We start from the raw sequence: 23,027 nt of genomic DNA on the forward strand, positions 1-23,027 counted from the left end.
GTGGAAGACCTTGACTGGCCTGCACAGAGCCCTGACCTCAACCCCATCGAACACCTTTGGGATAAATTGGAATGCCGACTGCAAGACAGGCCTAATTGTCCAACATCAGTTCCCGACCTCACTAATGCTCTTGTGGTTGAATGGAAGCAAGTCCCCGCAGCAATGTTCCAACATCTAGTGGAAAGCCTTCCCAGAAGAGTGGAGGCTGTTATAGCAGCAAAGGGGGGACCAACTCCATATTAATGCCCATGATTTTGGAATGAGATGTTCAACAAGCAGGTGTCCATATACTTTTGGTAATGCAGTGTACCTGCTGATATTCACTACTGACATTTTACCATCTTCAGTTTTTTCAATTTGAGACGTTCAAGATTCCTGTTAACACTGGTAACTAGTGACATATCAAACACAAATCAATACCATTTATCTTGAATGCTTTTGATTGTATTGGACATCCTTGTCAAACCATGAGGAAATAGGTCTCTGCAATAATCCTAGGTATACCGGTAACTCAATACTTGCGCAAGGCTGTGGCTTGTATGACCTTTTTCTCCTGATCCATTTTKAGCTCTAGGTTGGAAGAGCACTGGTTATAAGCAGAAACCACCAACAAACCTTGGGGAAATTATCATTAGGCACTCATTATAAATGTCTCAATTGTATCTAGTCATGCCATGGTCACTTTCCCTGCTAGAATGAGATGTACAATTGAAAATCCTTGGGATGCTGTAACCTTGACTACCTAGCATTAGAATTTGGATTTCTAGAACTAATGCTAATTCTATGGACTAATGACCCTCTCCTTGTATTCATGGTCTCAATAAACAATGTTCCCCATATGAAACAAAAATAAAATGAACTGCATTTCACAACAGCAATAAAAGATCCTTCATGCTATTTACATAATGTGTTTGTCTTTCTTGTAAGAATTCTTAAAAGTTGTTTTGGTATTTGTATAAGAGATATAAGTATATAATTAATAAGAATATTGCTAAGACCAGTGGTATCTGTTATTCAAGTCTACTGTGTAGGTCCTCTCTTGATTGGAGTGGTAAAGACAGGTTATCTAGCATGATTTTAAGGTACGCAGCTGAGTATTATTACATTTTATAGGTACCATTCATGAGCAACGAGTGGGATTAAATGTGGCAGTATTACAATACATCTTCTTAATAAATATCAAATAAACACATTGTCCACAGCCACATACCTTCCTTAGGTATTTGTTTCTTTCTCTCCGCCCCTTTAGTCTCTGTCTCAACCCACCCCTCTCTCCCTGCCACTTTCAGAGAGAGAGCGAGAGAGAGGGAGAGAGAAATTAAATGTGGTGGTTTGGATAACTGGGGCAAGGTAACTTGACAGGATAGAACACATCGAAGGGAAGGGAGCCCCTGGTTGCTCTCTAAACTCTTTCTCACTTAAAGGAACACTTACAAAGGTAATAGTAAAATTAGAAATAATACGTTGGTGTTGCTCACCCCTTCTGGGCTGTACACTTGTTTTGTGTTGTAGACCTGTTGGTGTAGGTTTTTTCTAGTGTTCTCGGGTTGGTGATGAATGCGTTCTTTGTTTGTGTCAGACAGTGTTGAACAGAAAGTGTTTTGGATGCTAGCAGTTGATTCTGCAACCTTATTCTGTAGGCTATATTTTACTTTGTTATATAGTGTGTTATATATATATATATATATATATAAAAAAAAAAAATTATGGTGTAATATGAGACATTCTTACTACCTCTGAGCTCCTTGAACAAATTCAAACCATCCTGTGTAAGAATGTTAGGCTTCCGCCCAACATTTGTTTTCTATATTAATGCACATCTGTATATTTGTATGTTTTTATGAAAGTATTTGTTGTGTGTTTGTGTTTGGTGTGACATGGTCTTTTTGGTGAGCCATATTCCTCTTTAACTAGCGAGGGAAGGGTCAGTAACTTCAGTTTATTTCTACATTCAAGTTACACTTTTCTGACCATTTTGACCAAGGCATAGTAATCACAGAGGCTTTGCTATTTCTTCCACATGATCAGTGATGCAGAAGCCTCTCATCCGGGATTTGGCACTGCAATCATCTGGTCTGTTGTTCTACAACTACCCAACACAACCCCACAAGTCTGAACCCCTCTACACTACACACACCTGTTATTGGTTACCAGAGGAAGCTTAAAGCCTAATCTCTGCACCTGTAACAAAACATGAGGTGAGGAACTTTGAATGTCATTGAGCGACTGGATTGAATAACTTGAGTCTTTGTTGAAATGGTATTGAAGAGWAAAGTAACGATTGATTGGCTGATTGAATGCTGTTAGAACTGTTTTAGCCTATTGTTGCTTCCTCAAGTCTAATGGCATTAAGAACAATCTGGGTGTAGTCATTTGGAAAAATGCCACTTTGAGTAAAACTGGAGCTCAATTTAAAGAGTTGTTTAAAGAGTGTTTATTGACTGAGGATTGTTGCCATATTTCCATATAGGGTACGGGTGTTCTCACGGGCACATATACTACAGGAATTCCATCTGCGCTGTCAATCACTCGCTGCCAAGGACAACAGTGGTTTCTGGCAGAAGTTTGAGGTAAACCAATCTCAACCGGTCTTCTATTGAGTAATACCCTGGCTCTGTAATCCAGAAGTGTTTCCCAACTCCAGTCCTCCAGTATCCCCAACAGTACACATTTTTGTTGTAACCTCAGACAAGCACACCTGATTCAACTTGTCAACTAATCATCAAGCCCTCAATGAGTTGAATCAGGTGAGTTTTTCCAGGGCTACAACAAAAATGTGTACTGTTGGGGGTCGTGGAGGACTGGAGTTGAGAAACATCAGACTATTGAGCCTTGGAGACTTTGTGCAGCGTCTGCTGTGGCAGTAAAGTCCCACTTTCATAGTGTCCCTTCAGTTGCTGTTTTTTCACTGTTCAGGAGCTGAATGATGTTGGTAAAGAGTTCACTACYAGGGCTGGAAACCTGGAGGCCAACAGAGAGAAGAACAGATAYCCCTACATACTGCCTTGTGAGTATTATGGTACATACCATATCAGGGCACCACCACATGCTACCTCTGAGTAATAGTTTATTACCATGATAATATGACCTGTCGTATCTAAGCACATAAACATTATCTTCACATCTATCCCATGTGTGGTAATGCTTCCCATTTTCTGATCACTTTGAGTAATGGTCCCTGTGGTTTCAGATGACCACAGTCGAGTGAGGCTGTCCCTGCTAGACTCCCAGCTACACTCAGATTATATCAACGCTAGTTATGTCCCTGTGAGTACTCTGTCTGTCTGTCCATCTGTCGCTGTATGTCTGTCCGTCTATTCATTCATCAAGTCTGCTGTCTGTCTGTCTGCTCCTCAGGGTGGATGTACGGAGCGAGACTTCATCTGTACCCAGGGTCCTTTGCGCAGCACCATCGCTGACTTCTGGAGGATGGTGTGGGAGCAGAACGTTAGGATCATTGTCATGGTGACCGCCCTGAAACAGAAGGACATGGTGAGTGAGGGATTTGATGGTGATGGGACACTGAACAATTCTAAAATGTATTAAACGTTCATGGGTAACATGTTGACTACATCCACAGCATCAAGTTTGACGTGTAGACTTGCATAGTTCTTCTGGTTTTATATTGCTCTCATTGCCACCCATGAAGTTATGGAAAAGTCTTCATAAGCATATTCTTGCCCCTGTTGATGTGGGTGCTGCACAGAGTGGGTGTATCTACCATGAATTTGTTATAGTGTCACATTTCCTGCTGTGCACACAGTAGTTTCTATACTTTGTTAGTTAGACAACGTGTTGACTGTGTTTCTCCAGGTGCTGTGTGATGAGTACTGGCCAATGGAGCAAGGGACGGTGTCGTACGGAGTGGTCCAGGTTACCACAGTGTCTTGTAAACGGCGTCCAGATTATTTCATCACCACCATTCACTTACGACAGGTGAGGCCTAGGTCCTGTCATATCCTTGTTGTCCTTTTTTATTGTAACAAAGACTATTAGTTTCAGCCACTGGCCAACAGATGTAGGCTATTTCCAAGATGAATCGTGTGTCTGTGAGTGGTACAGATAGTGTGTTTGTCTGGTGTGTGTATGTGGTTGTTCTGGTAGTGTGGTTGTGCTGATAGTGTGTGTGTCTGTTGTTTCAGCACGGTTTTCCCGTAGAGAGGACAGTAACACACTACTACTACGCTGCCTGGCCAGACCAGGGTGTACCCAACAACCTCTCCTCTCTCTGTGCTTTCACTGAGCATGTGAGGCAGCATCTGGACACTCTACCCCTTCTGGGGCCTGCAGTGGTGCACTGCAGGTATGACCTCTCACCTCTGACCCCAACTCACCTAGCTTGCAAACTGTCTCACACTTTTTGTTTTCTGTGTCATTATTTATTAACGTCTACTTAGATTTTTGGCCTTGATATTTCTGTGACAGAAACATTAATAAAATGTTACATTTGCAAGTATACAATGTGCAGCACTCAGTCTGTTTTTTTGTTTATTAACTGTGAAAATAGCTGAATGCCAGAGTCACATTTCCATCACTGTAAAACATTTAAATCATAGTCATTGTGTTGGTGGTGGTTCCTTAATATTTGCAGATATCTGTGTATGAATCTCAGTTGAGACAATATCTCTATATAAAGTATGTGTGTGTCTCAGTGCCGATTACACATCTTTTAAATGCTGTTTGTATCTCTCTCAGTGCCGATTACACATCTTTTAAATGCTGTTTGTATCTCTCTCAGTGCCGATTACACCTCTTTTAAATGCTGTTTGTATCTCTCTCAGTGCCGATTACACCTCTTTTAAATGCTGTTGGTATCTCTCTCAGTGCAGGTGTGGGGCGGTCTGGGACGTTTGTCGCTCTGCTGTGGCTGATGCAGCTGTGTGTGCGTGGCATCATGCCTGATGTTAGAGCAGCCGTGGAGGACCTGAGACGGCACAGAGTCATGATGGTCCAGAACCTGGTCAGTCCACAACTACTGAGAATATTGATGATTAGCTGAATCAGTTGTGTTGGGATATAAACAAAAATGTGCACCCCTATAGATAGAAACCCTACCCCAGGAAAGTGATTCATTAGGATCCTTGTTGCACATCATCATCATCATCATCATCAATAGATAACTGAAGGCCTGGAGACAAACTTCTTTTGATGCTGCATTGAAAGTAGTTTGTCTCTAGCCTCCCCGTTTATTAAGTTGTGATAATGGTTCCTGATGACCTACTAGTACAACGTGAGGCTATATAACCCTTCAGAAAAGGATAGGGCAGCTGAAGGCTCCTCTCTGCTGGCAAGTTAGTCTGTAAGACCCCTCCCAGTTCAAGAGCTCAGCTTGTCACAATGTTCATGTCATCTTCATTAGCTGCAGAATGTTCTCAATGTTGTGTTCCCTCACTGCATGTACCCAGGAGCAGTATATACTGGTTCATCAGTGTCTAATGCACTGGCTGAGTGGAGGGAGTGTGGGACCTCTAAGGTGAGAGCACAAAGCAAACACTCAAGTATTATCTTTTTTTGCAAATGTTAATGTTTCAGATGGTAACAATGTCTATTGAAACAGACAGTATCATATTACACTGTGCTATTTGATTCAGCTGGCTATCAGAACTCTCAATTTCTCAGCAGAGTACAGAGTCATGCTGGCCCTGCTCATGTTGATCGGGGGCAGGATCACCCCCTCACCTCCTCAGGGCGATCAGGTCAGGGAAACCCGCCGAGAGGGAGTCGCAGGCGGCAACAGGAACACCACACACCCCATCCAGTCCAAACCCAACCACAAACCCAGAGCTCCGTGCAACAGCTGCTCAACCCTAGGAACTTGCTAAGAAGACTGCTGCCCCCCTCTATGCATATTAATCCACAAAAACATACTTGAGGACTAATCGCACAAATGCAGACACACCCAACACCTTAATCCGCATTTACACACCAATCTATAGCCACACCCTCATCTTCACTCAGTCACACACCTGGAGGGGCTAACTGCGTCTGAACAAACAATAGTACACACACCTGTATCTACAAGTGAAACCACACATCCAAACTTTGCCAAGTGGGAATGGGCTGATTTATTCCTCTCCAACACACCTGGGGTTGAGGGAAGATGTCCCGACCTAGGGACTACTGTACGTTGTGTGTCCCCTTCCCACACCTGAGTAGGAAGGGGACTTGCCCTATGAGATGACTGTGTGTTTGTGTGACAAAAGACAGACAAAGGAGGCAGCCGCAACAATGGATCCATCTACTTCCTGGATCAGTCCGACAGACATACGGAGAGGAACATGCCTCTCCGGTTGAACCTGTTCCTCCAGACTGGATTACCAACCATGAAGAACTAAGGCCTGAGGTAATGGGGGAGATATGTACTTGATCACAAATGGTGCTGAGACGCACATCTATTCTCATGAATGTCTGACTGCAAAACCAAGATTGTCCCTATGTATAAGGTTGCAGCAATGTTGAAATGCATTTAAAAAGCATAGTAGTGTGCTGGAACAAGATTTGTATGTTGATGTACAACATTGTTTTATGTGTCTCTGACTGCTTGTTAATCTTCCCGGTGAAAAACAGCCTCTACCACAATTTAGACCCTTGATTTACATTAGRAAAATTATATGAAAAACATTTAACTACTTTGTGCAGAAACTAAGCACTATTGTTCACGTTATCTCCAGAGAAAAACACAAACACGTGGTGAGTCACTGCACAAAAAAGGTAATGTTTGAAAATCGCAGAGGCACTGTCATTCTCCATAAGGCTCTGAAAGCACTTACATAACATAAAGTAGACCTTGAAATATAGAAAACCCAGTTTGAGTTTTTCCTGCTCAGGCCACTGTAATTAGAGCCAGGAGTTATCAGACCCTATATCCTGGCCAGGGAAGACTCCTGGTTCTATGATGTATAATACACATGCTACCAAGTGCACTACTTTATCAAGTACTATTAATGCTGTTAGACTCCCTCATACAGTAGCTGCAGGCTGTGATGCACTGTGTTGAGGTCAGAGAATAACAAAGACCTCTAGTGACTAACAGGCTGTATTAGCATAGGCAGAATCATTGAGAGCTTCCACCATTTTAATGTAGTCAACTGGGTGGGACCTCCAACTTCATTGGCTGTTGACTCTGTTGGAGTCATGTCCAACCCAGTCATCAGGAGGGATCAGCCAATCGTAAAGAAGAAAATGTACTATTTCAGAATGGAGATTGCCATAATGGCACAGATGCAAAGAGGAGTCCTCCATCTTGCTCTATGGTTGAGGTCCATGTAAGAAAGTGGTTTAATAGTCAACAATGACTAAGCCTGGGTCACATTCAGAAGCCCACAACGTAGCAAAACATTTAACAGAAAGAAAAAGTCTGTTCTTATGACAAGTTTATGTGGAACACTTTCATTCACTGCCTGCCATAATCCATTAGGGGCCACAACAGCCCGAGCACCATTCAGTCAGTTCACTGTGCCTCCAGACAGTTCAGTAAGGTCATCACAGGTCTGTTCAGTCCAGTATCACACAGAGAAGGAGAGAAACAAAGAGTAAAGCCCATCCTAGTTATGAACTTGCAGGTGAGTCCATATATACACACCTGTTCACGGCTAGGCAACAATGAGATCAGGAAAACTATTAAGAAAGAGGAAATGCAACAAAGAGGGGTACTCATGACAAAGAAGCAACAGTGTCTAGTTAACACCAGCAACATAAAAAAATATACATGTATTTTACAGAATAAAACAGGAGAAATGCATATATCCCTCAGTCTGTTGGTGAACAGAAAATAACAATTACAACAGCAATGCTTAAATGAAAAAAAACATTTGAAAAAAGATTTCACAGGTTAGTTTTTCATAATGAATCTTKTTCTGGATGCAGCTCTGCAGTGGTTACTAGCTGGCACAACCACAAAGGCATAACATCTGATTTTAAACCTAACCCCAACACTCAAATTAAGACCAAAAAAATATAAATGTTATGACAATATAGCCAATTTTGACTGCAGTTGGCCTATCTAAGGGGAAATCCCAGTTAACCTACAGGACAAGACTCATGACACATTAACCTGCAACTACTTCCTTTGGCAAAAATATTTGATGGAAAGGTTGTATCTAACGCTGAGTTTACAAAGGCAGCCCTATTCTGATGTTCTGCCCAATAATTGGCAAAAGAGCTGATCTGATTGGTTAAAAAAAAAATATTGGTAAAAAGAAAAATGTATATATATATAGAATCTAATTGGGCTGTCTGTGTAAACGCAACCTAAGGCTTGCAAGCGGTATTCTCTGTATGGATGAAAGTTAAGTATGCATCTTGGGATGTGCAGTGTACAAAACTTTAGGAACACCTGCTCTTTCCATGACAGACGGACCAGGTGAATCCAGGTGACAGCTAGGATCCCTTATTGATGTCACCTGTTACATCCACTTCAAATCAGTGTAGAAAGATAGACAGGTTAAAGAAGGATTTATAAGCCTTAAGACATGGATTGTGTATGTGTGCCATTCAGAGGGTCAATGGGCAAAACAACAGATTTAAGTGCCTTTGAACAGTGTAGGGCAGTATGGTGCCAGGCACATGAGTTTGAATGTGTCAAGATCTGCAACGCTGCTGAGTTTTTCCATGCGCAACAGTTTCCCGYGTTTATCAAGGAAATCCAGCCAACTTGACAAAATAATGGRAAGCATTGGAGTCAACATGGGCCAGCATCCCTGTGGAATGCAACTCAATATTAGGAAGGTGTTGCTAATGTTTTGTACACTGCATGCGCTATACACTAGTACTTCCCAACCCTCTTCTCAGAGACCACCAGATGTTTCAACTTTTGGTTTTAGCCAGAAACTGGTACAACTGATTCAACTAGTCAAGGGGTTGATGATTAGCAGACTAATTGAATCAGGTGTGCCAGTTTAAGGCTACAACAAAAATCTGAAACATCTGTTTGTCCCCAAGGAGAGGGTTGGGAAATCCTGCTATACACAGACAATCAACATATACATTTAAACGCCCACACCAATAGAAATCCACTCTTTCGGGGTGAAAGACAATTGCCAGAGCTTACCCATGATGTTGCACAACAATGTGAATCAATAAATCATCGTTTTAGTCAAAGTATGATATTTGGGCTTGAAGTGACAAATCCAAATGTGTAACTTCGGACGTTTCCATGAGGCTTACCTGCCTTTTTCTATGAGGTGACATGCAAATTATTTTCACCCTACGTTTCGCTTCGGGGCTGGGCTTTATTTAAATGTTATCACCCACCAACATGGCAATATTTATTAAATCAGAAACACCTGCTGCAAAGTTCTTCCTAATCGAGAGTCGTCTGAGAACCAAACAGCTTTTCTCTGTAGCCTACACTTGAGTTTCCACTAGATAAAAACAGCCACAAAGTCAACATTGGCTATATCATACATACAAATTCATGAAAACAAAAAGTAGCTTCTTTTTCACCTTAAGGATAGGCTAAGGTTAGCAGTGTGGTTAAGGTGAGAGTTGGGTTTAAAATCAGATTTTAAGATCATGTTGAAATAGACAGGGTTTATGACTTTGTGGCTGTGTTAACTAGTGACGACCCTACACTTGGCCACCTTGCCACGGAGCAAATTAAGATAAGGGGTGCAAACTAATGTTTCTACCAGCAAATTATCATAATCCCTTGGATAATGTGTGAAGTTATAATTATTTTTGAGCCGTCAGGAGGGCTGGACCAATGAATTATAGGCCTACTCGTGAATAAACATTCCATAACTGCAGTTGGCAGTAAATCACCAACCAAGCTTTATACTGTTCAAACACCACACTCCGGGTGGCAGTATGAACCCTTTCAGTTTGTTTGCCAACTCATAGAAGTAGAAGAAGAAAATGTACTACTTCAAAATAGAGATGGCCTCAACGGCCCTGCCCATGCTCTCACCGACGCCATAATGATGCTATGTCTAAGTCAATGGTCATTCCCCTCCTCCAGTCCTGCTAGTGTATGTTGGCAACAGCTTCCTGGATCTCTCTCACGATGAGGCAGCGAGCGAGGATGTGCTCCATCTGCTCTCTGTTGATTGGCTGGGTGGAGTACCACAGGGGGCTGTTGGGCGCCACCACGGGTTCAGGGTTCAGGTAGAAGGCGTCGTTGCGGCCTTTAGCACTCTGTGGACTGAGAGAGAGAAGCAGAGAGAGGTTAGTATTATGTGACAAATGGGAAAAAAATGTCAACATTTTAACCGCCATTTATTAGTTTTCCATTAAAAACGCTTCATAAAATATAATGGTAAATCCTACTGCGTGGTATGACTGCTAGGGGCAATGAAGTTCTACCGCAGTAGTCCGGGTAGCTATTTGGTTAACTATTTAGCAGTCTTATGGCTTGGGGGTAGAAGCTGTTCAGGGTCTGTTGGTTCCAGAATTGGTGCACCGGCACCGTTTGCCGTGCGGTAGCAGAGAGAACAGTGACTTGCGTGGCTGGAATCTTGACAATTTTTAGGGCCTTCCATCTACTGATTAAAAGGAGAATAATTTTAGCATTCTAATGCTGTTAAATCTATGCCTCAACTCCCATTAAAGGAAATAACACCATGTTGAAACGGGAGTAAATGTCGAACAGTGATATTGATGAGAAAGACGCACCTGTTTCAGCAGTGCGGGTCATGGCTCAAATGGTGCTTGCATTTAGCAAATTATCTCAACTCAAGTAGGCCATTGGCAATGGCTGCATATCAACTGCAATCATTTCTGTAATCAGCACTTTCTTTTCCAACTGTTAAGGACGATTACGTGCGGAGCGCTTTATATCCGTCACAAATCATTTGAAAGACGCATATCCCCTTTTAACGTCACAGCATTGTTGCGTTAGGTAGGCCAATTTGTAAAAAAATTAATTTAAAAAAATCCCTTTACGACGATGATCGGGACCTGTTAGTGGTAGTTTTGTGATAACAGCATTGTGATTTAAATTTCTTAATTTTACTGATTTTTTAAAAATATTTYTTTTTAAATGTAACGTTCACACCCCTAGTTGTATATTAGTGTTCTACAAATATCAGGCTAGATTCAGAGGCATTATGTACCGTTCAACTGTTTTCTTCACACCCTTACTCCTTGTCCCTCAACTCACCATTTGAAGAGGTAGAAGTCGTAGAGTTTGATGGGGCAGCGCAGAGGGTTCTCTGGGTGCTCCAACTGCTCTGCATACATGTCATCTGTCACTACGGGAGAGGGGTTAGAGGTTACCACCAAGTTTCTGCATGTCACAAAGAGCCATGTACAGTATTTGACCCCTGGCTCTCCTGTCCTGGGTGACCGCTCACCTTTCTGTCCTATCTGGTGCTGGCCAACAGGCTTCAGGTAGCGGATGCTGGTGCACTTGTCTTTGGGGTTGTTGGGGCTCTTCCTGGTGTGTCTCAGGACCTTGGAGAAGGCCAGCTTCAGATGCTGCTCCACAGTCTTCAGCTGGAAGTACCTAGGGGTGACAAAGAGGTGTTAGATACATGCATTTAGTGTGTGTGTGTGTGTGGGTGTGTGTATGTGTGTGTAACTTACTCACTTGGTGTTGAAGAACATCAGCGTAGTCAGTAGCGTTGCAGGAGAATGGGCACCCAGCTGTTTACACTCCCACAGCATCTCCTCTGTCACCTGACTGGCGATGAGGTAACCTGGGCCAGGAAGTCATAAAACACAGCAAAAAAACATGAAACACCTGACATGTTTTTTTTCAGCACTAATTCGTACAGGTGATATGTACAATGTGTATGGTTGGGCACTAATGGACTATACCGATTTCTGTTCTTACCTAGTGGATGGACGCTTGGCCTCCATGGCTCCAGTATCCGATGCAGACACTGGGAGAAGCGCCCGTAGTACGGGTCTGAAAACACGTCATCCACACGACCATTATCAACCAGATACTACAGAGAAAGACAGGAAAGACAAGAGAGTAAAAAGATAGTTAGAATATACAGTAGCTTCCATTATAGTTACTATATTCCTGTGTGTGTGGGGGGCACCTTCTGTATGCAGAGGAAGACGTAATAGAGAACGTCAGCCCCATAAGTCTCTCCCTCCAGTCCTCGGGCCTCCTGGCACATGTGAGACAGCCCCACACTGAGCTCAGCAACCGCACACGACACCAGGTCCTCCTGGAACCTCAGTGCCTGCCGGCCTACACACACAAGTATAAACAGTCAATGGGGTGCTGGCTAGCGAGGGGGTAGACATACTGTTCGACAAAAAAAGGTGAGTGTACTTACGGCCAATGGGAGCTAGTTTGTTGATCTCGTCCTTGTCCAGCTCGGCATTCTTCCTCTGGGCCCAGAGCTTCCACACGTCAAGCCCCTCCTCAGGCTTCAGAGAACAGGGAAGCATCATCTCTGTATGCCCCTGGCCCTCCATCTCTGCTACTGCCATGGTCTGACCCTGCGCAGACACACCAGGGCTATCAGTATGCAAAACAAATGCAGCAAGAGACCAGGCCATTCGAGTTAAGATCTCTAAACAGAAAAATTAAATCAAGATTATAAATTATATCAATCTTGATGTAGATATTTGGGGCTTGTAGAATTATAATCTGTAGCTGCTGAATAAAGTGACCTGTAGTTGCTGTACGTCCTGGACCTGCACCCCTCCCTGTGTGTGCAGCACCTGCTGCTGGGGGTCCCAGATGAGCGACTGCGTGGTGTTGCCGTACCCTTGCACCGCCACAGGGATGTGGATGTTCCCGTGCATGAACTGGGCCGGGAACAGAGAGTTGGCCGCCACTGTCTGGTATTGCACTTCTTCATGACCCACCGACGACCCTGTCATCGTGGAAACTGCATGACTCGAGCCGATCGTAACTTGCGTTGGCGTAGTGTGTGCCATTGTCGTTGTAGTCGCCCCACCAACCTGCACAGCGCTGTATGCTTCCTGGGGGATGGCGATGTGTGTGACGCCGCCCTGATCACGTGACCCTGGCGGGGCAGAGTAGACTGGGATGGTCCAGGTCTCTCCAGTGGGGCTGGTGATGGTACCTGTAGCGCTGTACAGGTGGCTGCTATCTACAGTCAACACGTCTGGCCTCAGAGATACGTAGCTCTGCTGCTGTCCCTGACCCTGGGGGATTGCTAGTACAGTGGCCAGCTGCTGACCAGGCAGGGCGTAGGACACTGTGATGGGCATGTCCACCTTACGCTTCTTGGCTGGCTGGAGGGGGGAGGTGGTCTGGATGGTGTTCCCCCGGGGAGAGCCCTGCTGCTGGGAGGGGGAGAGAGCTCCCACCGTCTGGATCTGGATCTGTTGACCACCCGCCACCGCTGCCATCAACTGGGCCTGCAGCTGAGAGGGAGAGATGTTAAAATACATTATCCGTTAGGTATATGTGTACACCAACCGGAATGTGTGTTTACCTGTTGGTGCTGTTCTTCTGTGAGGTCCCCGGACTGTATTAGCTGGGCTGTGGTGACCCCCTGCAGCTGTTGATTGGAGGAGGAGGGCAGCTGCAGCACCTGGCCCCCCACCCCAACCACCTGGCCCTGATGTTGCCCCCCGATCTGCACCTACAGGAGACATATACATTTCAGTTAACCAGGATAGTCATAGGCTCTCAGCAATAATTGGAACTCATTTTTAGGAGAGTGGCAGGGACAGAGCGAGACAGTGAGCGAGAAAGACAGAAAGAGTAGATGATAATACCTGTATTATGTCTTGGCCTTGGTGCATGGCTGTGGTCATATTTGGTGAGAGCTGCTGCTGTGCTGCCATCACCTGTTGCTGGGACACCTGTACCTGCTGTTGCTGAAGGTAGAGCACCAGGTGGTTTTTATTATAATATGGATCATGTCACCAAATCCATCTTGTCTTTCACAAACTCGACATGCTCTTTTCCTCTCTCTGTCTCTTACCGGACAGGCCAGTTCCAGCAGTGACCCAGCCACCTCGGTGCTGTCTGTGTATATGCAGTTTGCTCCCTGCTGGTACACCGTAGTGGTGGTAGTGGTTGTGGCGGCAGCGCCGCCCTGATGGTTGAACTCCTGCAGTGCCTCGGGGCCCTTGTTGGCCAGGGACTCCAGGAACTCCTTCATCCGATGCTGGGGGACACTGCGGGCCTTCAGCCTCACCAGATCCTCAAACGAGCCCCCCGAACCCTCCATGTTATTCATCACAGCCCAACGTTACTCTTCTACAGGGGATAGGATGGGGTGCCTGTGTGGACATAGACAAGACGCATGTCAATTATTTACCTTAAACCTGCAGTAATTTACTTACTGTCATGAAGGCTTAAAAGGCAACTCCACCACTTTTCAACCTCATCTCTTCATCATCTCTTTCCACAATATGTGAAAAAAAAGCACATTTCTACATTTTATAGAAATAAATCAAGTTAAAAAGTTCTACCCGATAACATCAAATGCCAAAACATAAAAATAAAAAGATTTTCAAACTGATATACGGTGACGTGGGGAGCAAGAAAAATATCGTTGCAGGTTTTGAAAATCAGTTTCTTACTTTTAATCCTACCCTGTGATGTCAGAGARGCATTTTTTAGGACCTTATGTTTTTATCCACAGATCATAGAAACGTACCGTTTTCACATATTTAGACAAAGATAAGGTGCTGTAGATAAAATGTTGAAGTGGTGGAATTGCCCTTTAAGTTACAATGAATATGTAAATAGAGTTGTGGTACACTACAGTTGTCTGTCACAAAAAAATAGCTTTAATTTTGGACGGAAATTAACGTTTTAGGACAAGAATATTTGCTGACAGACAAGGGGGCAACTTTTGTGGCCGTTCAATCGGTAGTAGGTGGCCTTAGACTCCGTTCTGTCCGGACAGGACTATGGCAGTGGTTAAATGCAGGAATGTTTACATCTGACAGAAGCTAACGGTTCATTCTGCTGGCATGGGGTATCGGGATTCGGAGGGTGCTGCAAAAGCGTTGTATCAAATCAGAGGAATTAAATAATCCACTCCGAAGTCGGAACAATGTTCAGTGACAGTCGAGGTCAGGGCGAGCGCTCACCAGGTAGGTCTTGTCCTGGTTCTTCGCTCGAGCAGGTCGGTTGTGAGAACACCGAACGAAGATGAAACAATCTCACATTTGACTGGGTGTGAATTAAGTAATTGTTCATATTGTCATTGATACTGAACAAATGCCAAGTGTACATTAACTACTGTTGCTAAAGGCGAGATACTGGTGCTGTAAATCTACTGTAGCTAGCTAACGTTACAAGCTAACTAACGTTAGCTGACTACGGTATTTTGCTCGTTCCCGTGGAGTCCCCTCCTCCCTACCGGCTTACTAAACAAACAGAATATGCAGCTCTTCAGCAAATAAAATACGCCATGTTAATGAAAGCACAAAATAGATAATGTGGCGAATAGAACGTCAGTATAAAACGTGTTATGTTCAGTAACAGTATAGCTCGCTCCACTCTCCTCCCTGCCTGGCTTTACTGTTACCTCTCTTCTCCCAGGCCGACCAAATCCACTCTCTCTATCCGCCCAGAAATGCAGCTCCACAAGCCAGTAGCAGCGTTTTTCTTGTGCATAGGAGAGATACAAATTGTCTCAGTGATCTTTTAGACTTGGATTTTTCACGGTTTCTTGCTATTTTGTCTATTATTTTCCCTTTTATTTTGCAGTCAGATTTCACTGGGCGCCATCTTACAACTACACCCCTTTCGTCCAATCAGATGGCGTTCTACTGCGGCGTGATGCTAACGCGAGATTACCCCCTTCAGATGCCGCGATAAATTGATGTGACGGTCATTTTAAAGGGGACATGCAGTGCAACATGCCACACGTGTCACAACCTCGTGACAAAAACGCATCCAGATGAAGCATAACTCAAGATTAAATAGCAATCTAATTCCTTTAAAGTGCGAATTAAATGTATTGTTCATAAGGCTGTGTGCTGCTCATGAGGAACAACCTAACAATAAATATCTCACTTTCCGTTTTTCCAGTTAAATCTTTTCCACATCCAAAAGCTTGAAAATATCATTTGCTCAGCACTGTAGTAGGTAACATTATTTTAGTGAAGAACCCTGACAGCAGGGTAATAATGACTGTGGGTACTGTGTTTTAGAAACAGCATCTGTCCCAGTCCACCTTAAAGAGCTTACTACTGGTCTCTTGCCTAGTTAAGGGAGACCACAGTAACTGTGCAAATTATTCTTGTGGAGCTGGGACAGCTCTGGGCAGGCAATAGTTAATTCGCATGCACTCTACTTCCTCAAAAAGTGGTCTGTGTTCCTCCCACAATGCAAGTGTGCCTCCCACAATGCAAGTGTGCCTTTAAGTGGATTGTGTCATGAGAGTGAGTGAATGTCATCCCTTTCACTGCTTTTTAAAATTGATTAAGAAACACACCTACATTAACCCAAGGTAAACACTGACTCAGACACATTGTAATATCTATTTTACAATTGTTTTTCATGGTTTTATTCATGGTTTCCTCTCAAATGTGTCACCAAATGTTGCATTTGTAAGCATCTATGTTGTGTGAGATCAGCAGAACCAAGCTTGATGATGATGATACGTTTGACCATGGACTCAGAGCTTGACAGGATGGGTTTACATCATACAAACTTACAGTAAGACCCTTATTACCCCAATTATAAATGAGTTGTGGTCCTCAAAAGGAGGTACCKTGCGACAGTTTCCAAGTCTGTGCAAATGCTAAACTGAAAGATGCCCGAAAACCCCAATTCTGGATTTCAAATCGACTCCTAAGCACATCTGTAGATCTGGATAGGTCTATTCAATATGGCAAAAAGTCCAACAAGCCTATCAGAGGTCTATCAAGATGGAGCATTGCTTATACCCATTGATACTTTCAGATCTAAATCATGTCAGGTGTAGGGGACAGGGGTTGATTTGGGATTCAGACATGTTTGAGGGCTCATGGGAAGCAGGCAGTCCAGCTTGATCTCATTCTGCCCAATCACATCTTCCCAGGATCCTCTTTGAGGGTTACTGTTCTGTTGAAGACGAGCTGCAGGGAGAGGAACGCTGCTGTTACCCTCTGGCTCATGCTCTATGGAAATTTCTCTTAGGTCACCAACTTCATAAGATGACATTCTACATTTCAAAGTAAACAATTGAATAACACACCAGTTCACTCCTTTTTGCCACCTGTATCAATCAACTATTCAGTTTCTGGTTGGTGGACCATACCTTGTCTGCTGTGCTGTCTGGGTCCAGTGCGAAGTAGCCCACTCTCTCAAACTGGAACTTATCAAACACCTTCGCCTTGCTCACGGAGATGTCCACCAAGGCACTGTCAATCACTTGCAGGGAGTTCTGGGGGACAGAGAGGACATAGGAAACATTTTGACATGGGTGCATCTCAAGCATCCTCTCCTTGTCTCCTTTCCTTAAATCAGCATGTGTGTATGTGCGGAGGTTGTGTGTGTCCATGACAGTAACACTTAGACACACTCACAGGGTTGATATCACTTAGGAAGCCGCCGGGCACCTCAGACGGGTCCTCAGGATTTTTGTGAAGGAATCTGTGGACAGACAAAAAAAAATTGACAGCGAGAGAGAAATCATTCCAGACAGATGTATTTACAGACGTGTCTCTCTCACAGACAAACACGCAAAGCCTCTTCAGTGACTCACAGTCTTTCGTAGAGACGGATTTCACACTTCTGGGGCTCGCTGACCCAGTGGATGAAGGCCTTAGGTTTCTCTGCAGCCTCATGGGAACTACAGCAATACACYTCCAACTCCACCACCCTGCCCTGGGCGTCCTGAGAGAGATGGAGAGCGAGGGAAGGCCGAAGATAATAGCAAAGTGAGAGAATCAGAGAGAGGAAAGGCAGAGGACAGATGAGGTGTGGGGGACAGAAAGAGGACTAACATCCTGCCAGGACAAACAGGCATGTTTGTCAATCTGAGAGAAGCAGCTCACCTTGATGACCTTCTGTACAGAGATGACATAGCCAGCATGCCTCAGGCCTACTGGCTGATCTGGGGTTAGACGCTTGTAGCCCTTCTCCATCACCTACAGAGGGAGATTGTGTGTGAGAGAGCAGCAGGGTTAACACACACACTTACAATGTACACAGACCTTGTATTGAGAGCATGCGCACTAAGACCCACACAACTTGTCACCTACCTCTCTAAAGTCGCTCTGCTCGATGAAGATGGTGCGTGTAAATGGAACAACATGGCTGCCCATGAACTCATTGGCTGGGAAGTCAGGCACACGGACATCATTCTAGGAGAGAAGATAAATAAATGGTTCGCATTCGCACTAATCCTTGAAGCAAAAGTGATTGTGTGAGTGTTTACATACCCGTATGCCCTCAGGCAGGTTGGTGATGGTGACTTTGAGGGGCTCCAGGACGGCCATGGCTCGGGGGGCGTGGTCATTCAGCACATCCCTCACACACGACTCTAACATGTGGGGCTCCATTGTTGCCTGGGCAACAGTCACTCCCACCTGGCAAGATGGAATAAAACATTCAAACAATAGTATTGCTTACTCCACCATCTCTCTATCCCTCTCTCGTACCTTTGCACAGAAGTTGTTGATGGCCTCAGATGGGAAGCCCCTCCTCCTCAGAGCAGTCAGAGTGAAGAGACGAGGGTCATCCCAGTCCCTGCGAAACACAAACCGTCAGTGGAAGTGTCTCTCTCACACACACACACACACACACACACACACACACAGATAGTTACTTTGGCAAAAATAATGTAGTTTGGCTCTGGAAACAAATAATTTGGTTGGGAGAAATCCAGATTTTCATACCATCATACGCTATTACCGAATGTGCACGCAAGGTGCTATAACAACAAAAACACAAAACAATTTAAGCAACAGGGATCTTGATCCAGGAGGGGATTTAATGTCTCTGCTGTAACCAAGAAGCTTGATATTGACAACTAGCCACTTAGCTAGCAAGTAAGCAAACCAAATGTATAGCTGGAGCCCTGAGCTGGATCATACCGTTTCAAAATACCCCGGTATACGGTATATTGCCCAAGCCTACAGTTTGGCCATAGAAACAAATAGTTTTGCCTTAAACAGGATTTCCATACGTGTGTGTAATGCTGACCTGACAGTTCCTTCCTCCACCAGTTTGATGATCTTCCTCTTGGAGACCACGGTGTAGGTGAGGTTCAGACGGCCATATTCCCACTGCACAGGGCAGTACACGTCCAGAGCATTACACAGCCAGAAATACGATGACCGCCTGAAGGACACACACAAGCATATTAAGAGAATCAAAGGTTCTAAAGAACCAACAACTTAAAGGAAAGTTGACCCAGAAACAACTACAACACACAGCATACCTGGCCTGGAACTCCTTGGTGCAGAGTGAGTGTGTGATGTTTTCAATGGAGTCACACAGACAGTGGGTGTAGTCATATGTAGGATAGATACACCTGTGAAGAAAAAAGGCAGGAGGGGGTAGAACTGTGATGAGTATAATGAACTGTTAGAAGAAACGCTAAACAACTGTGTGTGTGTGTGTGTGTGTGTGTGTGTGTGTTACCATGCGTCCCCAGTGCGATGGTGGGCTGTGTATTTGATCCTGTAGGCCACGGGGTCCATCTTGCCGTCCTCCATCACTATCTTCATCCTGACTGTGGCCTCTCCCTCAGCGAACAGGCCCCGCCTCATCCTGTCAAACAGCACCAATGACTCCTCAGCAGGACGCTCTCGCCATGGTGACGGGGGCGGGTTGTGACCCTTCAGCTCCTCCCCCCGCTGGTGACACACGTAGGCATGGCCCCTAGAGAGATGAGCAAACACAGACACACACATGCAAATTGTTCCACACATATGAGAATAAAGAGAAACACAGATAGCGTCACCCACCTACGGATGAGGTCCACTGCCAGGTCGTAAAGTCTCTGGAAGTTGTCGGAGGCGTGAGTGATTTCATAAGGCTTATAACCTGAGACACACACATACAGATGTTGCAATGTGTTATGGTTGACTGGCATGTCATTACCAGTCAGTGCTAAACCATTCTCTGGATGCTTTGCCAGTGTTGTTGTGATGTTAGGGTAACATTGTACAACGGACACTCACCCAGCCATTCCACCATGTCTTTGATGGCAGTGAAGTACTTCTCCTCTTCCTTTTCTGGGTTAGTGTCATCATACCTCAAGTAGCAGATCCCATCGTTAGCCTGAGGGAGAGAGGACAAGGAGAGAGGAAAAGAGGACAACACACAATTGTGATACTGTGTTATGGTCAGGGTTCTGTCAAGTACCCCATATGAAATCAACCCTTTACCAATAAGCTAAACGTAGCCGAAGCTATATTTAGCCTTCTGGTAGTGGTTAAGAGTGGTGCTGGTGGGTGGAGTGTGTGTCAGGGTCATACCTTAGCGTAGCCAAAATTAAAGTTGATGGCTTTGGCGTGACCAATGTGAAGAATACCGTTGGGCTCCGGAGGGAAACGAGTGCGAATCTACAGTAATATAGACAGGCGAGAGAAAAACCAAGAGAGATCAATTAGTGAGTGATCAACAGTTTCACCTGCAGGCAGTATGAACCTTAAATGCATTCTGGTCATCCCACCTGTGACATTCCCTCATCTCCATACCTGTCCTCCAGTGAACTCCAGATGCTGCTTCAACAGGTCCATGGTTTTAGGAGTGACCACATAGCCCTCTGTTTTATAGTTCTCTCCTGGAGAAACAGGTCAGAGGCCAGGGGTTACAAGCTAGTATACTTAAATTGGTCATGGATGAAGTGTGTCTCCATCTCACCTGGTTTGTGGAAATTCAAGGCCACTCCTCTCAGCTCATCCATCAGCAATCTGCCCTCAATCTTTAACTCCCCTACACACACACACACACAAAAGTATGTCAACACCCCTGTAACAGGGTGACCACTTAACCCAGAGCAGCTTTATGTGGAGTCCCCAGGTCATTACCATTCATAGTGAGCTCCTCCTTCACCTCACCATCTGGAGCCTTAGCCTTCTGAGCCTGCACATAGCGTTATTAATTTAGTACATTTTATGTGATTATGCAGTCACATAATGGATTGATCCATTAGTAAAATTATCTGCACTTTTGCGCGTGAAATATGATTACACATTTTTTTTTATAGACAGCCATGTTGAGCTGTGTTAAATGTTACCTTGGGTTTCTTCTCCAGGTCAGCCTCTGTCTTTGGGCCCAGGAGATGGAGGACCTGAGAGGGAACGGGGTCAGGATTGAACACAGGGTCACAATATAAACACACATCTGAGGTACAGTATATCTATGTTGATATACACAATGCCTTCAGAGGACAAACATAAATGTATTGCTACACACACCTGCATGTCCACCTCGTTTTTGATCATCTTCCCATCAGCCCACATCAGGCCGCCACGAGCCTCACCTGTGAATACAGAGGCACTCTCAATGAGACTCACATCCTCTCCTCCTTACCAACACAGATATTCATTTCCTCCAGTCCCAGAGGAGGTAATCAATATTCTATCAGGGCTGTATTCTTACCCATGAGCAGTCCCATGTTAAAACGGTACCTCTCCTGCAGCAGCTGGTCTTTGTGCTTCTTGATCACTTTTTCCACCTGTAACATACCACTGTTAGTCAAACCCCTCACACTACCTAGCAACTGTTAATAATCATCATCACTGGACAGAGACTATGTTTACAACATGACAACATTGCATGCAGCATTATGGGTAAACAGGACATCTCTGGGCCCTCTAGTTAGGGCTAAAGCCAGACGTTTTTCCAGGTCAAAATAAGCTCAAGTCCTCACCTTGTCTTCTATCTGCTCTGGTGTTATGACCACTCCCACTCCACACAAAGACTCAAACTCCTGCTGGTTGATAGGGTCCTGGGGATGGCTCTTCACAAACTCCAAAGCAGCTAGAGAGACGAGAGGAGCATGTTTAAACAGTCTGACACATTATGGATAGTTCACCCCAAAATCAAAGTGTCTTTGTGTGTGTGAGACAGAGAGAGAGATACAGAGACAGAGAGAGAGAGGAATGGCCATGAGACAAAATGCTGATGACATAAAGTCAACTACATTAATCAGCGATGTCAGGAAACGTGTGTTTGTGTGTGTCTACCTGCCAGTTGCAGCTCTGTACAGATCTTGCGTTGAGCGATGTGATCTGTGAGGAAGCCCAGGCGTTTGGGGTCTCGAAGACGAGAGGCCATTGTGTACAGGAGGGTCCCTGTCGCTTTGTCCACTCCTGCCGCCCCAAGCACCCGCTGGGCCTATGGAAATCAACCAGTTGGAATAAATAGTGTTACAAATGTCAACACCACTTAACACTATTGAAACCAGTGTTTAGGCCAATACCAAGTTCCAGAGTAGACTAGACCTGGAGATGAACTGACAGGAAAGCTGTCAATTGAATAGTCTGGATTGCTACTTTCAAGAACAAGTGCAGTACAGTGGAGATCCGGGCTATTTTTAGCTGGTCAAGTCAGGGTAAGATGAATTCTAATGACAGGGTACACTAGAAAGAGGACTCCAAAGAAAATTAAAAGGGGCAGGCCTATAACACGTGTATGTGAAAATTTACAGTGAACTATCAGGTCTTTTCTTTCACTATTATCCTTGATTTGTCAATAATACGTTAGAATGTACGTATTCACTCAGACTCATATCGAAGTATGAACTTGTCTGACTGAAATAAATGCCACAGCCAAAAAGAGTCAGTGAAATGACTAACGTTACTAAACTAGCTAACGTTAGAGGGTTTATGATCCTGTCAATACTGTCAAATATAACGTTACCCACGCCCGAGCTGCCAAGATTTCATACTTTTCCCAATCTCTGAAGTCATACCTGTGCAATAGCATCCTTTAGGGCAGAACATAAGGCATCATTTTTCAAAGTCTCCTTCGCTTTCTGCTCACTTAGCCCGATAGAAGTGAATACTGTCAACGGATCCGCCATCTTTTACAATTTACAACAGCCAAACACGTTGCAAAAAAACATTTGTCTATAGGGGCGGGGGTACTTCATAATCACGGAAAGAATGAAAGGACAGTCATATGAACCAATCATGTCGCGTCTTTTGGACCAATCATGAATGGTGTTTGTTGAAGTCGTTATATTACG

General features: G+C 44.4%; 3 protein-coding genes across 9 annotated transcripts; 1 reads left to right on the forward strand and 2 right to left on the reverse strand.

The window, feature by feature from the left end:
* Nucleotides 1-1,275: 1,275 nt before the first annotated feature.
* Nucleotides 1,276-7,526, forward strand: LOC111976516 (receptor-type tyrosine-protein phosphatase V). Of its 3 annotated transcripts, none has more exons than XM_024005380.2 (11): nucleotides 1,276-1,438; nucleotides 2,029-2,198; nucleotides 2,471-2,570; nucleotides 2,917-3,007; nucleotides 3,191-3,267; nucleotides 3,358-3,492; nucleotides 3,814-3,936; nucleotides 4,143-4,303; nucleotides 4,825-4,960; nucleotides 5,406-5,473; nucleotides 5,620-7,526. In XM_024005380.2, exons 2-11 carry the CDS (start codon nucleotides 2,194-2,196, stop codon nucleotides 5,870-5,872), a joined length of 1,149 nt encoding a protein of 382 aa, XP_023861148.1. In that variant the 5' UTR covers nucleotides 1,276-1,438; nucleotides 2,029-2,193; the 3' UTR covers nucleotides 5,873-7,526. The 3 variants fall into 3 exon arrangements, with proteins under 3 accessions (XP_023861148.1, XP_023861149.1, XP_070303932.1); XM_024005381.2 differs by having other exon boundaries at nucleotides 5,623-7,526; XM_070447831.1 differs by lacking the exon at nucleotides 1,276-1,438 and having other exon boundaries at nucleotides 1,446-2,198.
* On the reverse strand, nucleotides 7,357-15,676 carry LOC111976517 (transcriptional regulator QRICH1). Of its 5 annotated transcripts, none has more exons than XM_024005385.2 (12): nucleotides 15,420-15,672; nucleotides 13,860-14,160; nucleotides 13,651-13,752; nucleotides 13,365-13,514; nucleotides 12,571-13,293; nucleotides 12,231-12,396; nucleotides 11,988-12,142; nucleotides 11,774-11,888; nucleotides 11,528-11,636; nucleotides 11,292-11,443; nucleotides 11,099-11,189; nucleotides 7,357-10,141 (listed from the first exon to the last, which is right to left on the reverse strand). In XM_024005385.2, exons 2-12 carry the CDS (start codon nucleotides 14,115-14,117, stop codon nucleotides 9,964-9,966), a joined length of 2,199 nt encoding a protein of 732 aa, XP_023861153.1. In that variant the 5' UTR covers nucleotides 14,118-14,160; nucleotides 15,420-15,672; the 3' UTR covers nucleotides 7,357-9,963. The 5 variants fall into 5 exon arrangements, 4 of the variants coding, with proteins under 4 accessions (XP_023861153.1, XP_070303929.1, XP_070303930.1 ...); XM_070447828.1 differs by having other exon boundaries at nucleotides 11,528-11,641; nucleotides 11,773-11,888; nucleotides 15,420-15,671; XM_070447829.1 differs by lacking the exon at nucleotides 15,420-15,672 and adding an exon at nucleotides 14,980-15,413 and having other exon boundaries at nucleotides 11,528-11,641; nucleotides 11,773-11,888.
* A 699-nt stretch (nucleotides 15,677-16,375) lies between these two features.
* Nucleotides 16,376-22,906, reverse strand: qars1 (glutaminyl-tRNA synthetase 1). The gene is made up of 23 exons (XM_024005928.2): nucleotides 22,752-22,906; nucleotides 22,024-22,174; nucleotides 21,708-21,817; nucleotides 21,437-21,512; nucleotides 21,253-21,317; nucleotides 21,072-21,125; nucleotides 20,863-20,917; nucleotides 20,696-20,767; nucleotides 20,530-20,615; nucleotides 20,308-20,394; nucleotides 20,011-20,110; nucleotides 19,795-19,873; nucleotides 19,469-19,708; nucleotides 19,266-19,358; nucleotides 19,028-19,165; nucleotides 18,484-18,571; nucleotides 18,265-18,411; nucleotides 18,085-18,186; nucleotides 17,878-17,970; nucleotides 17,586-17,716; nucleotides 17,407-17,473; nucleotides 17,139-17,264; nucleotides 16,376-16,956 (listed from the first exon to the last, which is right to left on the reverse strand). The coding sequence occupies exons 1-23, from the start codon at nucleotides 22,860-22,862 to the stop codon at nucleotides 16,906-16,908; spliced, it is 2,322 nt and encodes a 773-aa protein (XP_023861696.1). The 5' UTR covers nucleotides 22,863-22,906; the 3' UTR covers nucleotides 16,376-16,905.
* Nucleotides 22,907-23,027: the final 121 nt, after the last annotated feature.

This window comes from Salvelinus sp. IW2-2015, linkage group LG17 (assembly GCF_002910315.2).
Source record: "Salvelinus sp. IW2-2015 linkage group LG17, ASM291031v2, whole genome shotgun sequence".
Classification (NCBI taxonomy): domain Eukaryota; kingdom Metazoa; phylum Chordata; class Actinopteri; order Salmoniformes; family Salmonidae; genus Salvelinus; species Salvelinus sp. IW2-2015.

Coding starts and splice junctions, on each gene's coding strand:
- LOC111976517 (XM_070447828.1), bottom strand. CDS start 14,117: ATGAATAACATGGAGGGTTCGGGGGGCTCGTTTGAGGATCTGGTGAGG. Junction 13,753..13,859: donor TGCTGGAACTGGCCTGTCCG/GTAAGAGACAGA, acceptor CTCTACCTTCAG/CAACAGCAGGTACAGGTGTC. Junction 11,444..11,527: donor CTGATGTTCTTCAACACCAA/GTGAGTAAGTTA, acceptor TGTCACCCCTAG/GTACTTCCAGCTGAAGACTG.